Source organism: Culex quinquefasciatus, chromosome 3 (assembly GCF_015732765.1).
Source record: "Culex quinquefasciatus strain JHB chromosome 3, VPISU_Cqui_1.0_pri_paternal, whole genome shotgun sequence".
Taxonomy (NCBI): Eukaryota; Metazoa; Arthropoda; class Insecta; order Diptera; family Culicidae; genus Culex; species Culex quinquefasciatus.
This window is the reverse complement of record NC_051863.1, coordinates 59,231,360-59,245,921: the sequence shown is the minus strand read 5'-3', so window position 1 is coordinate 59,245,921 and position 14,562 is coordinate 59,231,360. Positions and strand designations below refer to the sequence as shown.

At 38.4% G+C, this 14,562-nt stretch overlaps 2 protein-coding genes across 6 annotated transcripts in view; one reads left to right on the top strand and one right to left on the bottom strand.

The window, feature by feature from the left end:
* Positions 1 to 14,562, bottom strand: part of LOC6042294 — a 99,597-nt gene that overhangs the window by 71,015 nt on the left and 14,020 nt on the right. The window lies entirely within an intron of this gene.
* On the top strand, positions 9,618 to 12,203 carry LOC119768969. The gene has a single exon (XM_038260812.1). The coding sequence runs from the start codon at positions 9,618 to 9,620 to the stop codon at positions 12,201 to 12,203; it is 2,586 nt and encodes an 861-aa protein (XP_038116740.1).

The following is a 14,562-nucleotide window of genomic DNA, read 5'->3' as shown; positions in this document are numbered from 1 at the left end:
ATCACATTATAAAGATGAATGAGGTAAATTTAAAGTGGGAGGATCAAGTGAAATATCTTGGACTTGGTTTTGACAAAAACCTTACTTACAAGGATCACATTGAAAGTATCCAGGTTAAATGTAACAAATATATTAAATGTTTGTATCCTAATCTAATCTAATCTATCTAATCTAACACAAACGCAGCCAGTCCGATGAAAGCATGCTGGAAAGTCTTGTGATTAGATTACGCCCCAAGCACTTTTCTTGTCAATATTAATAATTGCAGTACATCCGAGAACACCCGAAAATGTATTGCAAAAATTAAAGCGGCCAGCCCTACTGCGTTGTGTTTACCGCAGAGAGGATTCTGAGAACGGATCACATTTCACAGAATCTACAGGGGAGGAGGGATGCGTGGACATACCGTACCAAACGCTCCGATTTATGATTGCAGTGGTGTTGTGTAGGGTGTGTTAAGTGTAATAATACATAATTATTAATTTATATTCAATTTATAATGAGTTACCTGCATACCCTGCTGAAAACAATATTTGGTTATGAATAGAGACGCATAAAGAACAGAAGCAGGATGATAAAGATAGTTAAAGTTAAAAAATTAATTGACTTTAAAACAGGAAGGTAGAAGAATTGAATTAGGATTTTACATGAATAAATATAACGAAGAAAAGAGTGAACGAAAACTAAGAGTAGTAGGAGAAAAGTCAAATAATTCATAAATTTTTTGAAAAGGATGCACTGCTCAGGATGTCCCGGACGCGCAAGATCGTGAAACCGAGTCTCATTAAAACTGGACCTAAACTAGAAGCGGCTTTTTCAGGATAATCCTTCGCCGACAAAATATCACAGCAACAGCATCCACTTTTGATAACGATTAACCTAACGCTCACTGTTTCTCACGCTTTTCCATTTATCGCGTTGAACGGTTCGAATTTCACTACTACAAGATCGAAGCTTGAATATCTACCCCCTGTGACGAAACGAGATGCGATGAAAAGAGGTACGATTTGGACTTGCATCCAAGTTATCGCAGAAAGTTTTATGCAACCTATGCCCATTGAAAAAAAAAGTCTCCGGAACGACGGAAAATGGAACAGCGCCGAAGCAAATGTCAAATTGCATGAAAACCCAAATGAAATTTTTTTTTTTAAATTTGATTTTTTGTGGATAATCTTCAAAATTAGGCAAACACTTCACTTGATACCCATAATATGAACTTTAAATAAAATGTTAACTTCAAATTTACACCGCAGAGTCACGCCAACTTCGTAAAAATCGTATCGAAATGAAGAGCAATAAATGAACGAACCGACGCGTTTCGTATACACGGAAACTCCTAAAAGAATCCAAATCTACAAAAAATCAAAACAGGAGATAAAACAGTTTTTTTTCTGGGCACCTTAACTGGCATGGTAAATTATAAAGCCAGCCTTTAGTATTCTAATCACTTCAATAACAAAATATATAGAGTACCAAATATATTAAATGTTTGTATCCACTTATAAACAGGAATTCTAGACTTTGTCTCAAGAATAAACTGTTAATTTATAAACAAATTTTCAGACCTGCCATGCTTTATGCTGTGCCGATCTGGACAAGCTGTTGCTTAACCAGGAAGAAAAAACTGCAGAGGATTCAGAACAAAATTCTGAAAATGATTCTGAAACTTCCTCCTGGTTCAGCACCAGTGAACTTCATCAATTAGCCGAAGTTGACACTTTGGATGTTATGTCCAATAAGATAATTGATGCATTTCGACAAAAATCATTGCAGTCTTCAGCTGCATTGATCCGCTCTTTATATAGTTTATAAGTTAGTTTTAAGGTATCCCTTTTCCCTTTTGTACATGTAGGACCTTCTACATTTGAAATTACTGAATAGCGAAAGCTACAATATTTCATGAATAAATGAAAGTTGCTAGTATTTAAAATTGAGGTGAAAAGTCATCGTTTGTGATTGGACACTCAATCATATTTTAACTGAATGAATGTACATGGAAAAGAAATTTGAATAAATATAAATTAAAAAAAAAATTGAAAAAGGCGCGTAGTGTATTTTTTTTGAAATCTTTGACAGTTTGGAATGTTTCTGATTCTTAAATTTGAGTAATCAGGTACTTCTAGTTTTTTTTGTTAAATTCAAATCTCCTTTTTTTATTTACTAAAGCAAATGAAGGTCAGTTTGAAAGAGGATGTAGATCTAATTTATTGCTAAACGTTAATCAACCCATATGATTAATTGGCATAAATTCGTCACAAATATGTTTGCAGAGAAATTAAATTTGACTAATTGATCAGATCTGTTCATCCAGAAGAAATAATTATTGTCGGTTCCACTTTTAATTATTGACGTTTTCCATAATAGAAGCACTAACCTCGAAGGGGCTAAAAAGCTCCAGAAACCAAAAGGTGTTGGAAGTTAATATTTGCTGCTGCCGGCAGAAGCGCAGGGGAATACCGCGAGTTAAAATCCGATTAGTTGCCACGGAAACGAAACCTCGAACTTCAACTTGACCGTTGTAACTATATCCTACCACACAGCATTGTTTAGTGGTTCGTGGTTTCATTTACACCTGCCAGTTCGGTTAGCGAGGATGTTTAATTTATGTTGAATTTCGGTATCTAAAACTAGAACAAAAATCCAAAAAATAAATTTGAACACACACAAATTTACCTATTCAGAAAATTAAATAACTTCAACTCAGCTCCAAAAATGGACAGGTTACCCTGCTTGGATTAGGATAAACCAAAGTCGATCGAAAAGGTGGAAAAAGTCAGTCGTTTGCGGTAAGCTAATCCGATTTTGTCAGTTGTGCACTTTGAACCTGAACAACAGTAAGTTGACCATTTGAAGCATTAAAGCAAATCAATTTTAAAGTTTATGAAATAAACTTTCTAGTTTTGGTAATGACATTTACGATATTACTTTTTATATTTCAGCCAAGATAATAGACGATGAGTTACAAACACTTAAAGCTTATAATTCTACAGTAAACGTTTCTATATGTGATAAGTTTTCTATACAGGTAGGAACTTTTAAAAAAATCGATTTATATCTAATCAATGTAATTTTTATATACAACAGTATAAAATACGATTAAAAACTTTTTCTGATAAATCTTTTTTTTTTATTTTTATGCAAAAAAATGACGAGACAACATTTTTTCGATGGATCAACTATGGTCTCCTTGGAACGAGCTGTCAATTTGACAGTGTCAAGAAGGGCCGCGATGTTAATTTTATAAAATTGATTTAAAAATCCATTTTAAATCCTTTAAGGTCGTACAAAGGGTCAATGCAATTATAAAAAAATACCTTTTCGTTGTAAACAATAATATCACAAATTTTAGCTTAACTTTAGGACCCAATTGTAGTCTAAGGTGCCTCGTCCTAAATTGTCCCAATTACCAAGGGGACAAATGTTATTAACCCGGCAGTTTTGATTGAAATAAACTTCTATAACGTTTCTTATTCTATTTAGAATCAAATGAGACACTTAAGATTCGACTGAATTTTGTGATCGATTTGATGTCTTCAGCAAAGTTGTAGGTATGGATAAGGACTACACTGAAAAAAAATGATACACGGTAAAAAAATTGATTTTTAATTTCACTTTTTGTCGCAAAAACTTAATTTGAAAAAAAAAAACACTATTTTTTATATGTTTTAGAGAACATCAAATGCCAACTTTTCAGAAATTTCCAGAATGGGCAAAAAATCTTTGACCGAGTTATGATTTTATGAATCAATACAGATTTTTTTTTCAAAAAATCGAAATATTGGACGCAAAAATTTTCAACTGCAGTTTTCGATGTAAAATTAAATTTGCAATCAAAAAGTACTGTAGTGAAATTTTGATAAAGTGCACAGTTTTCAATTTATAGCCATTTTTAGGTAACTTTTTTGAAAATAGTCGCAGTTTTTAATTTTTTTAAATAAGTGCCCTTGTTTGCCCACCTTTCAATAATTTTTTTTTGAGAAGCTGAGAAAATTCTCTATATTTTGCATTTTTGAACTTAGTTGATACGACCCTTAGTTGCTGAGATATTGCCATGCAAAGATTTAAAAACAGGAAAATTGATGTTTTCTAAGTTTCACCCAAACAACCCACAATTTTCTAATGTCTATATCTCAGCAACTAATGGTCCAATTTACAATGTTAAAATACGAAACACTCGTGAAATTTTCCGATCTTTTCGAAACAAATATTTTCAAAAAATTTAAATCAAGACTAACATTTTAAAAGGGCGTAATATTGAATGTTTGACCCGTTTGAAATATTTTAGTGACAAAAAGTGAAATTAAAAATCACTATTTTTTTTTCCGTGTATTATTTTTTTTTTCAACGTAGTCCATATCCATACCTACAACTTTGCCGAAGACACCAAATCGATCAAAAAATTCCTTCAAAAGACACAGATTTTTTAATTTTCACAAACATTTTTGTATGGACAGCTGCCAAATTTGTATGGAAAATTATATGAACGACCTAATGATGCAAAATGGCTTCTTTGGGCAGACCGAAGGCACCACAAAAGTTTCAGCTGGATTAAAAAATACAAAAATTTAAATTAAAGAAAAAAGACCGATTCCGTAGAAAACTGCTCATCTTTGATGTGGCCTACTAAGACAACGGTTTTTTGAAGATTTTTTTCCGTGTACCCTTTTTTCTGAAAAGGGAGAGTAATAACAATCTTTAACTTCGCCAATGAAACCAACTCGATTAGAAGTAAAAATGTGTAACATGAGAATATTGACTTTTTCGTTCGCTAGACTAAATGTCTTAAAATTTACGTGACATTCTTCTAGTTTCCCAGCAAACTCCTCAAAGGTTATCGCAACCCAGCTTGAAGCTCATGAATAATACATGTAAATTATCTCGATTTTTATCTCCACCATCTTGTACATATTTCCACCTTGTTTACTTTCTCCACCAGCGATAAAAAGAAACTCTATCACTGGTGTTACTTGCTGCATTTTATTTCTCGTCCGAGACAAATCACATAAATTTCGCCTCATTTCACTTGCAGTCAGTGGCTCTAGTCCTTTGCGCTGCTGACCCTTGCCTTAAGGGAAAAGTACACGAGTGCTTCAAATTGTGTCTTATTTTAATAAAACTATAATCTTGGGAAGGCAAAAGCTAGACGTCGTCGAGGCGCGCTGAAACATAAAGGACACTCTCAAAAGCTCTGCACAAGCTCTCCAGCTAGAGTGTGTTTACACAGCATTTAAAAGAGGGGAATTTGAGGAGGTGTAGAAGGGATGTGGAAAATTCCTCGTCGCGACAAAGTGATAATGTCCTTTTGTCATGAGCCATGGACTAAGGCTTAGGCTAACTGTGAGGAATCGCTGGCTGGCCTGGCCCTGGATAATGAAAAATTCAGCGAGCAAATTGCTAGCAATTATGGCTGGAAAGCGATTCGATGTTGATCATTTGTCACGCCGTAAAGTGGGAAAATTGCTCACTTACGTGGAAAGGAAATCGAAAGTTTTAGTTTGTAAATATGAATTCTGTTAGAAGAATTGTTCCGATTTAAATCAGTTTTATTTCAGTAAAAACAGTTACTTTTCGCTACTCTCCACTAGATGTCGTCATTAAGCTTGAATCGACTTGTATGCAAGTTCACGTTAAAATCGCGCAAGACACGTTTTGCAACAAATTCAGATAGTTGATTCACTTAGCAAGAATTTCGTCACGTGAAACATGACCAATTGACTGCTTTCGCCATCATTTTTATCGGAAAAGCAATTTTTCATGTTCGATTCGGAGAAAAATAAAACTTTCTCCCAATTCGACCTTTATCAGGAAAACTTTACGCACGTGACAGAGTCCACCGGTCCACGTGTCGTTACGTTTCACCCAATTCGTCACCCACAACCATTAACCATTCTTCTGATGATGTGCGTACATCATTCTCACTGCCGGCGCCCGGCCGAAGCCGGCCAAGTTCATTGCCCACAGGAGGGAAATAAAGCAAAACATCATCAAATTGTTTGCGCCAAAGAGGGAAAAACTTTTCAAAAGGGCATATTTTCCGCTGTAAAGATTCTTTTTGTAAGAAGTTGAAAACTTGATAAGCTTTTCAGCCGCAAACTTTGCTGCTCAAATGAAATTGTTCTTTTCGTGGAACTTTGTTTCCTTTCATTTCAAGAAAACAAAGTTTAGCAAATGTTTTATTGCCATGGCAATTGGGAACAGGGACCGTAAGTGAATTGTGGTGGCATTTCTTGGCGAAGCTCATTTGTCAAAATCAACAAAACACAGACCGCCGAGAAAGGAAAATCGACCGAAAAAAAACACACTCACAAATCGGAAAGCCGGCAACCTTTGGAGGGAAAAAACAAGCCGGAATTGAATTAGCAACACGAAAGATCACAGCAAAAATAACGTAATTTTACATGCAATTGTTTGCGTTTTTTAAACAATCATACGCTTTTTCACATGATCTAGATTTTTCAATTACTATTTTATAGTTTATGATATTTAAAAAATGATAATATAATTAAGTGTGTTCAATTTCATAAAATTTGCATTAATGAAGCTCTCACCAAATTTCGTGTAAATTTACGGTGCAATGCTCGTTATTTTCTTTCTAGAACCAAACCAGCACACCACCACAAAAACCATCACCCTGAAAAAATGCTATTGTTACGGTGTTTTTTCCCCCTTCACGGTAAGCATGATGCTGCGAATGTTCTGAATGGATGAAATTGAACAGCAAAAAAGGTGAAAGAAAAATGAGCTCAGCAAAGCTCCTTCTAATCCTGATGCAGTGACACTTGAAAGCTCTGAGCTTTTGGGTGTCGCTGATGTTGTTTTATAAAGTTTTAAATGTTTGACGTTAATTAAACCGTGTCATGAAAAAAAAAACAATCGAAATTCGATTGTTCAGAAATGTTATTTTGAACAAATGCATCAATTTAGAAAAAAAATTATAGGGCCGTTGCAAATATTTTTAAAAGTTTATGTCCCAGTTATCACCAGCTAACGAGGGTTAAACCACAACCAGTTTGTTTTTCCTAGTGTCATTTTTGCACACATGGCTTAGCTTTCGTCCTTGTATGCAGCTTCCGGTTATCACTATTGCCTGGGATGACAAGCGTGTTGCGGTGGAGATAACCACGCAACACCACGCAAATAATAGAAAAACTAGAAAATTAGATATTAAAAGAAAAATGGTATCGCCAGTCTACACTAGATGGCGCCGTTTAACTTGTTTATACTTGCATGCAAGTTTCAAAAATTAAAAAAGTTGAGTGTCTTGACTCAGATTAGACTTTCTGATAAGGGATGTGTCTGGGATTGTTTTTACTATGCCGCTCTTTAAGAGATCTTTGCTTTATCTTTTCATAAAATTGGATTTGATTTTGGATTATTCTAATGTATATTTTATTAATATTTCAGAAAATTTGTAGCAAGACTAACGTACCCATGGCGCCATCTGCGAAAAAAACGTAAGCCCTTCATCAAAACCCAATATATTATAATTCATTAAAAGATTATCAAAAGAATGTTCCTATAAGTGAGCAATTCTCTACGAAATCGGCCGATTTCGAACCATTTTTATTTTTTGTATTTTTTATTTGACCCAAATTTTGTGATGGCCTTCCCTGTGACCAAAGAAGCTATTTTTTGTCATTGGTTCACCCATACAAGTATCCATACAATTTTGGCAGCTGTCCATACAAAAATGGTACGTAAATATTTAAACAGTTGTAAATTTTGAGTGAATTTTCTGATTAAAATGGAGTCTTCGGCAAAGTTGTAGGTATTGTCGATTATCCGAAGTTTCGATTATCCGAAGTTCGATTATCCGAAGGTTTGTATGGGACTTCGGATAATCGAGTCACGAACCAAAAACATTTTTTTCGTATTTTTTTCATTTTCTTGTTTTTAACCTAAAATTTGAGTTATACGACCTCATTTACGTCAAATTTGATTTGTGTCCTTTCAAAAAATAAAATGATTTTTTCAATATTGCATCACCGCCATTTTGGCCATTTTAACGTAGTTTAGGGGTCATACCTATGCTCATCAATCAAAAATTAGACAACGGAAAATATCCGAAGTTTCGATTATCCGAAGTGACATTTTTTCGAGGCCTTCGGATAATCGAGTCTGGACTGGGTTTTTGTCCCCTAAAACATATCAAAAAATCTCGAAAATCAATAAATGCGTATTTTGGGAAATTTAGTTTTTATAAAAAAATTATAATTGAAAAATCAGCAAAAAAAATTTCCGTGTACCTTTTTTTTCTCAATAGTTCTCAACAATACCTTCAACTTTGCCGAAGACACCAAATTAATCAGAAAATTCTATCAGAGGTTACAGCTATTTAAATATTTACGTACCATTTTTGTATGGACAGCTGCCAAAATTGTATGGAGACTTGTATTGGTGAACCAATGACACAAAATAGCTTCTTTGATCATAGGGAAGGCCCCCACAAAGTTTGAGCCAAATAAAAAAAAAGAAAAAAAAATCCATTTCCGGTTTTGGTAGGGAGTTGCTCAAATCATAAACTGTGAAAATCAGAGCAAACAAATAATTATTAGCATTAGCATTAGCATTAGCATTTGGAGGACGCCCCACCACCGGAAGGCTCCACAACGCTTATCCCACTGTTTGGTCTGGTTGTGTTAGACCCTCATCCGGAACAATAATCCAACACGGGAGATACCATGTCTTCATCTTTTGATGAGTGTGTAATACAGCCCAGGGCATAAGGGGGTCCACGCCGGGTCCAAGCTATCCTCGGGGAAATGAAGGAATGTTAGTAAACACCTATCTAAAGTGCGCAGGGACCCCTACGTCACCTTAGTAGTATAGATGTTTGTAGGGAGGTTTTGGACTCAATGTTAGTAGGAGAGGTAGAACCCTAGGATATACCCCGAAAGGTATTGCGGGCAAGTCAAGTATATTTAGCTTTTTTTGGTTATTAAACTTATACAGGTGATAGTACAGTATTAAAGATGCATGATTTATATATATTTGATTTAAAGTCACGGCAGATACAACGCGACGAAGCCGTGCATGATTAAATTGTCTGTAGTATTACTAAACCAACCATTTTCTCAGGTAAAAACAATGCTGATTAAACACAGTTTTATCATGTCTGCTGTTAAACTCAAGCTATCGACTGTAAGAGTAAAGCGAAGTTTATATATTTCTATTTAAATTATTATGTGTTTAAACGAAATTCGAGGTTATAAAGATGATTTAACGCATAATTAGAATCTTGAATTTAAACTCTTACAGCAATGCGGAGTAAATATCAAATATTTATTTATTCATTTGTTTTATTTAAATGAGAGAGTTAGAACTTATATTAAAACGACCGATTTAAAAAGCATTTAACTAGTTAGCATTTAATATTTTTTTGTTTAATAAGATTAATCAGCATATTTAATTTTTTAATAAATACACTAAACATGGATATCTACATGCGAAAAATAGGATGCAAAAATATCAATCCTGCAGAGTTACCACGTGGCCTGCTCCCTGGAATCGAATCAATAAACAAAATGTGCGCCTAATGTTTAATAACTACCTAAGCGAGGAAAAAAAAAATCAAGAGCGCAATTTTTTAACGAAACGTCCGGAAGGGTCTCAAGGCGATGCCGATCATCAAATCCACCCACGATGTCTCGCTGCCAATCGCATCGAGGGTGGAGTACCTTGCCATCCAGCTCAAGCTTGGACAGTTGAACATCGCAGTCGTCGTCCTCTACAACCCTACTGGAGCGAACCCAGCCTTCAGCCAAAACTATGAAAAGCTGCTGCTGGACCTGCTGGACTTTGGGTTCGACCGGACCTTTGTCCTGGGCGATTTCAACATCAACGTCGCATCCAATCAACCGGCCGCCAACCTGACCGCGTTGAGACAGATTAACATGACCTTCAACCTGACAGTGCTTGCGACCGACCACACCAGAATTACCGACACATCTGCAACCACGATCGACCTAATGATCACCGACTGTCCTCAACTCATCAAGAAAGCGAAAGTTTCTCCTGCCAGCACCATCTCGGACCACGATGTGGTCTATCTACTGGCTGACGTCAAGATTCGAAAGCCGGTCCAACGTTCGGTACGTGTGCGTAACTTCCGGAACATCGATGCGCTTCAGCTCCAAGCGGAGTTTCAAGGCCTAGACCTTCGACCGTTCTACGAAGCAGAAGACGTCAACGAGAAAGCCGAACTGCTAACCGCTAAGGTCACCAACCTGCTGGATACGCACGCCCCGGAGAGATCGATTCCCGTGCGTGACGAGCGTTCCCCGTGGATAACAGCACAAATCAAGCGGGCAACCGAGCTGAGAGACCTAGCATACAAGCTCTACTCGCGCAACCCCAACAGGAGAAGAGGCGATGATCAGTGGCTGGAGTACTTGCGCCTGCGGGACCGCGCGAGTTCGTTGATCGCTGTTGCAAAGAAGCGCTACGCCGAGCAACATTTCGGACATGATCTCCCAGCCAAGAAGCTATGGAGTAATCTCAAACGGGAAGGTATCCACAATCCGTCCAAGCAAAGCACCTCGGCGGATGAGATCGATCCGGACGAACTCAACTGCTTCTTCGCAGAAGGCCACCGGCGGCTTGGAGCAAACCGTAACGGTAACGCATCGCCAAATGAACCGAGACACAGGACAGCGGTGGATCACGGCGGGAACGAGTTCAACTTTCGACACACAAACGTTGACGAAGTCTGCCGAAAGATGTTTGACATACACACGAATGCAACGGGTTCGGACGGCATCCCGATTTCGTTCGTCAAATTGCTTTGCCCTTTCGTCCTTCCGGTGCTCTCCCATCTGTACAACGCCATCATCTCAGCCCAAACCTTTCCAGCCCTGTGGAAAAAAGCCATCATCACGCCCATCCCCAAGACTTCCAACCCAGTTTTGCCGAAGGATTTTCGCCCCATTAGTGTCCTTCCTGCAGTCTCAAAAGTGCTGGAGAAGATCTTGCTCGATCAGATTACGGACCATCTGGACAACCCGAACAATCGTCTACTCGCTGGTTTCCAGTCTGGCTACAGAAAAGGTTACGGCACCACAACTGCACTGGCGAAGGTCACGCACGATGTGTATAACAACCTCGATGACAACCGCTGTACGGTGATGGTTCTGGTGGACTTCTCGCTCGCTTTCAACTGCGTTGACCATCGTCTGCTGGAACGAAAGCTCAGTGGAGAATTTCGTTTCTCGGGAGCTGCCTGCGGACTCGTCTCGTCATTCCTCGGACAAAGGTCGCAGTCTGTCCGCCATCGAGAGGCAGTCTCCTCAGTTCGCGAGGTTCGAGACGGCACACCTCAAGGTTCGTGCCTGAGTGCTCTGCTATTCAGCCTGTACGTCAACAGCCTGCCGTCCGTTCTGAGGTGCAGCTACCAGCTGTATGCAGACGATCTCCAGATCTACACCTCGGGGCCAGCAGCGGAAGTAGATAGTCTGGTAAGGAAAATCAACGAGGATCTGGAAGCGATCACAAGATGGGCAAACGCGAACTGTCTTCATCCTAACCCGAAGAAGACACAGGCCATCATCTTTTGCCGAACAGGGACAGTGGAACCGCAGGAGAATGTCACGTTCAGTGGAGAGATCGTACAGTGGTCGAGTACGGTTACCAACCTCGGCCTCCAGATGGACAAGAACATGACCTGGACACCTCAAGTAAACGGCGTGGTGCAGAAAGCCTTCAACACGCTGAGGACATTCCGGCGCTTCGCGGCGGTTCTCTCCGCTGAGACTCGGCGGAAGCTGGTGCAAGCCGTTGTGATGCCCATTTTCACGTACTGTGACGTCGTGTACCACCACGGCCTCTCCGTGGCACTGAAAGAGCAACTGAACCGGTGCTTCAAGTCGGCGGTGCGCTTCGTCTACAACCTCAGACGCCGCGAGACAACTGCGGCAGTTCGGAACAGCATCCTTGGACACGACCTACTGGCCAACTTCCACCTACGTACCTGCTGCTTCATTAAGCGAGGGTGCGACGGCGACCTGCCTGATTATCTTCAAGAACATCTAGTGCACGGCCAGCAGCAACGAACGCGGAACCTGATCGTCCCAAGACACACAACATCGAGCGGCAAGAGTGTGCTGACAGCTGGTGCTTCCTGCTGGAACAACCTCCCCGTGGACATTAAGCACAAACCTACTTTCTCTCAATTTAAAAGTGCGCTAAAACGACACATTCAAGCTTAGTTAGATTTAGTTTTGAGATTTGTTAGTTTATTTTGGATCAAATGTAAATTTCCGGCTAGTTCCCTCCTTGACTTGATACATAGTTTAACTAACAAGTTATCGTACCCAATAAAACAACAAATTACAAATTACAAAATTACGAAAAGTGATGGCGTCATGGCGACTTGCAGTCGACTCTAGATATCTGTAAACTTGCAGACAAATTCTTATTCTGGCGACCACACGAATCAACTGTGGCAGGTGACACAGAATTCGAGCTGTCATCCTGCCCTCTTACACCCAAACAAGACGTTGCTTTCCTTGGCCATTCAATACATACACAAACACAGCCAAACACACTCATACACTGCTTGTCAGACTCTAGAAACATAAAAAGGATAGATCTCACCCGAGTTCTGCAGGTCATCCGGTCATTTGAGGCTTTGTGATTTTATGCTTCTCCTCTCTTCTCTTCTCTGAGGAAAAAACATTCGGAGAACCAGCACGCCAGTACTGCAGCAAACCAGCTAATCGTTCAGCCGCCGTGAGAAAGCTTCTATCTCCATCCTGTTGCCTTCCAAAACCCAACACATGTATCGCTCTCTTGCCAGAGCAAATACTATTTTCTTTTTGCAGCACACACACACACACACTTAATGACCAGATCACCCTGTGCCGAAACGAGACACACGGACACAACTGTCATCGGCGAACCACAGGATTACAAAGCACTCACGGAGACATCTTCTCATTCTCTTTTCCTTCCTTCTCGTTGGCACCAATACAAAAATAATCCTCTCTTCTCATTTGTCCACAAAGAGACAGAAGCCAAGAAAAAAAACATGGCTACCCTCAGGAATTTTTCAATCACGACGCACAAAAACCACCAAACTGCGTCCAAGACTACAATTCATTTCCAAAACTTTCACTTTCCTTTTACGGAAGCACACTTTGGACAACACATTCTTATAATTCTAGCCCAAAACAACGCGTAATTCACCAAAAACACATTTGAAATGCAGGACCGATGACCGACCGTGACTAGACCGTACAAGCTCTCTCCACTCTCCCAGCAAACAAATAATTATTGCTAAAAAAATATATTTATTGAAAAAAAACTTGAACAATAGATTTTAATCTATTTTGTAATACTTTGTAAAATTTTACATATGAAGCTTTGATAAAATGGGCACTTTTGATCTTAAAAAAATATAGTGATAAAACAAATCGGAAAAGAATACGTGGATGACATAAAAAACTGGTACATATTTTCATAAATTCTTTGATGTTCACAGCAAAAAATCCGATGGTAAAATCGCATGCAAAAGCATGCACATCACCTTCGTCAAAAAAGACACTTAATATTACACGCTGCATGTACAATTTTTGAAAACACAAAAAAAAGTTGCAACCGACGGGACTCAAACCCAGAACCAACAGTTAGGACTGGCGCCTTAGCCTGCTCGGCCATCAGACCGATGAAAAATGGAATGGATAAACGTATATGTAAGCTTGATATTTCGGTCAAGTAGGTTTCCCATACTGATGGGCTACATATTTCAGGGTGTAATATTACACAGAATTTCATAAAATAATGCAAAATTTATTTTACATCCAGGCCTTTTACACGCAGCTAGATTACTACTTTATTTGCTATGTTTTGTAATTTTGTGACAATAAAATAACATATTAAATTAAACACTTTTTAAACACGGAGTTCTTACAGTAACTTGGAACCCCGCGTTGAACTTGAAGTCCCGTCGTTCAATCGAAAATCGACGAAAAACGCAATTTTATGGACCACCCTATTTCGGATAGGACCACCGTAATCGCCAAACAAAAAAATATGGCTCTAATTATTTTGGCCAAAGAACCCCCACTCCAAATTTGAGCCAAATCGGAGCACTTTTGATTTGGAGACATCCTGTTTGACGTGGAATGGCTGTATAAATATCTGTTATTAGCTTCATATTAATTTCGTTTACCAACTTATAGAAAAACACTTTTGTAATTTCATACATCAAATTCTAAGAAAAAGTACATAAATTACTCTGCCCAAAATGTTGATTTTTTTTGTAAATTTACTGTGACGAGAAATTCACAAAAATACGTAATATCTGAATGATATTAAACATATCGTCAATGTATCCCATTTAAGAGCTGAGTCAATGCTGAGAATGCTAAGCAAGGCTGGAGGTCGATATGCTCTACTTTTTTGTTACGAGGATCTAGAAAGATGACATCACCAAATGATAGAGGGAAGGTACTCATTTTAATTTCGAGTTTTATTTGTGTTTCCACGAAATTTAATTTCACACCACCACTCTGATGTTTTTGACCATTGAAACTATTTTGAACAATAGGGTGACATGTGTGTGTG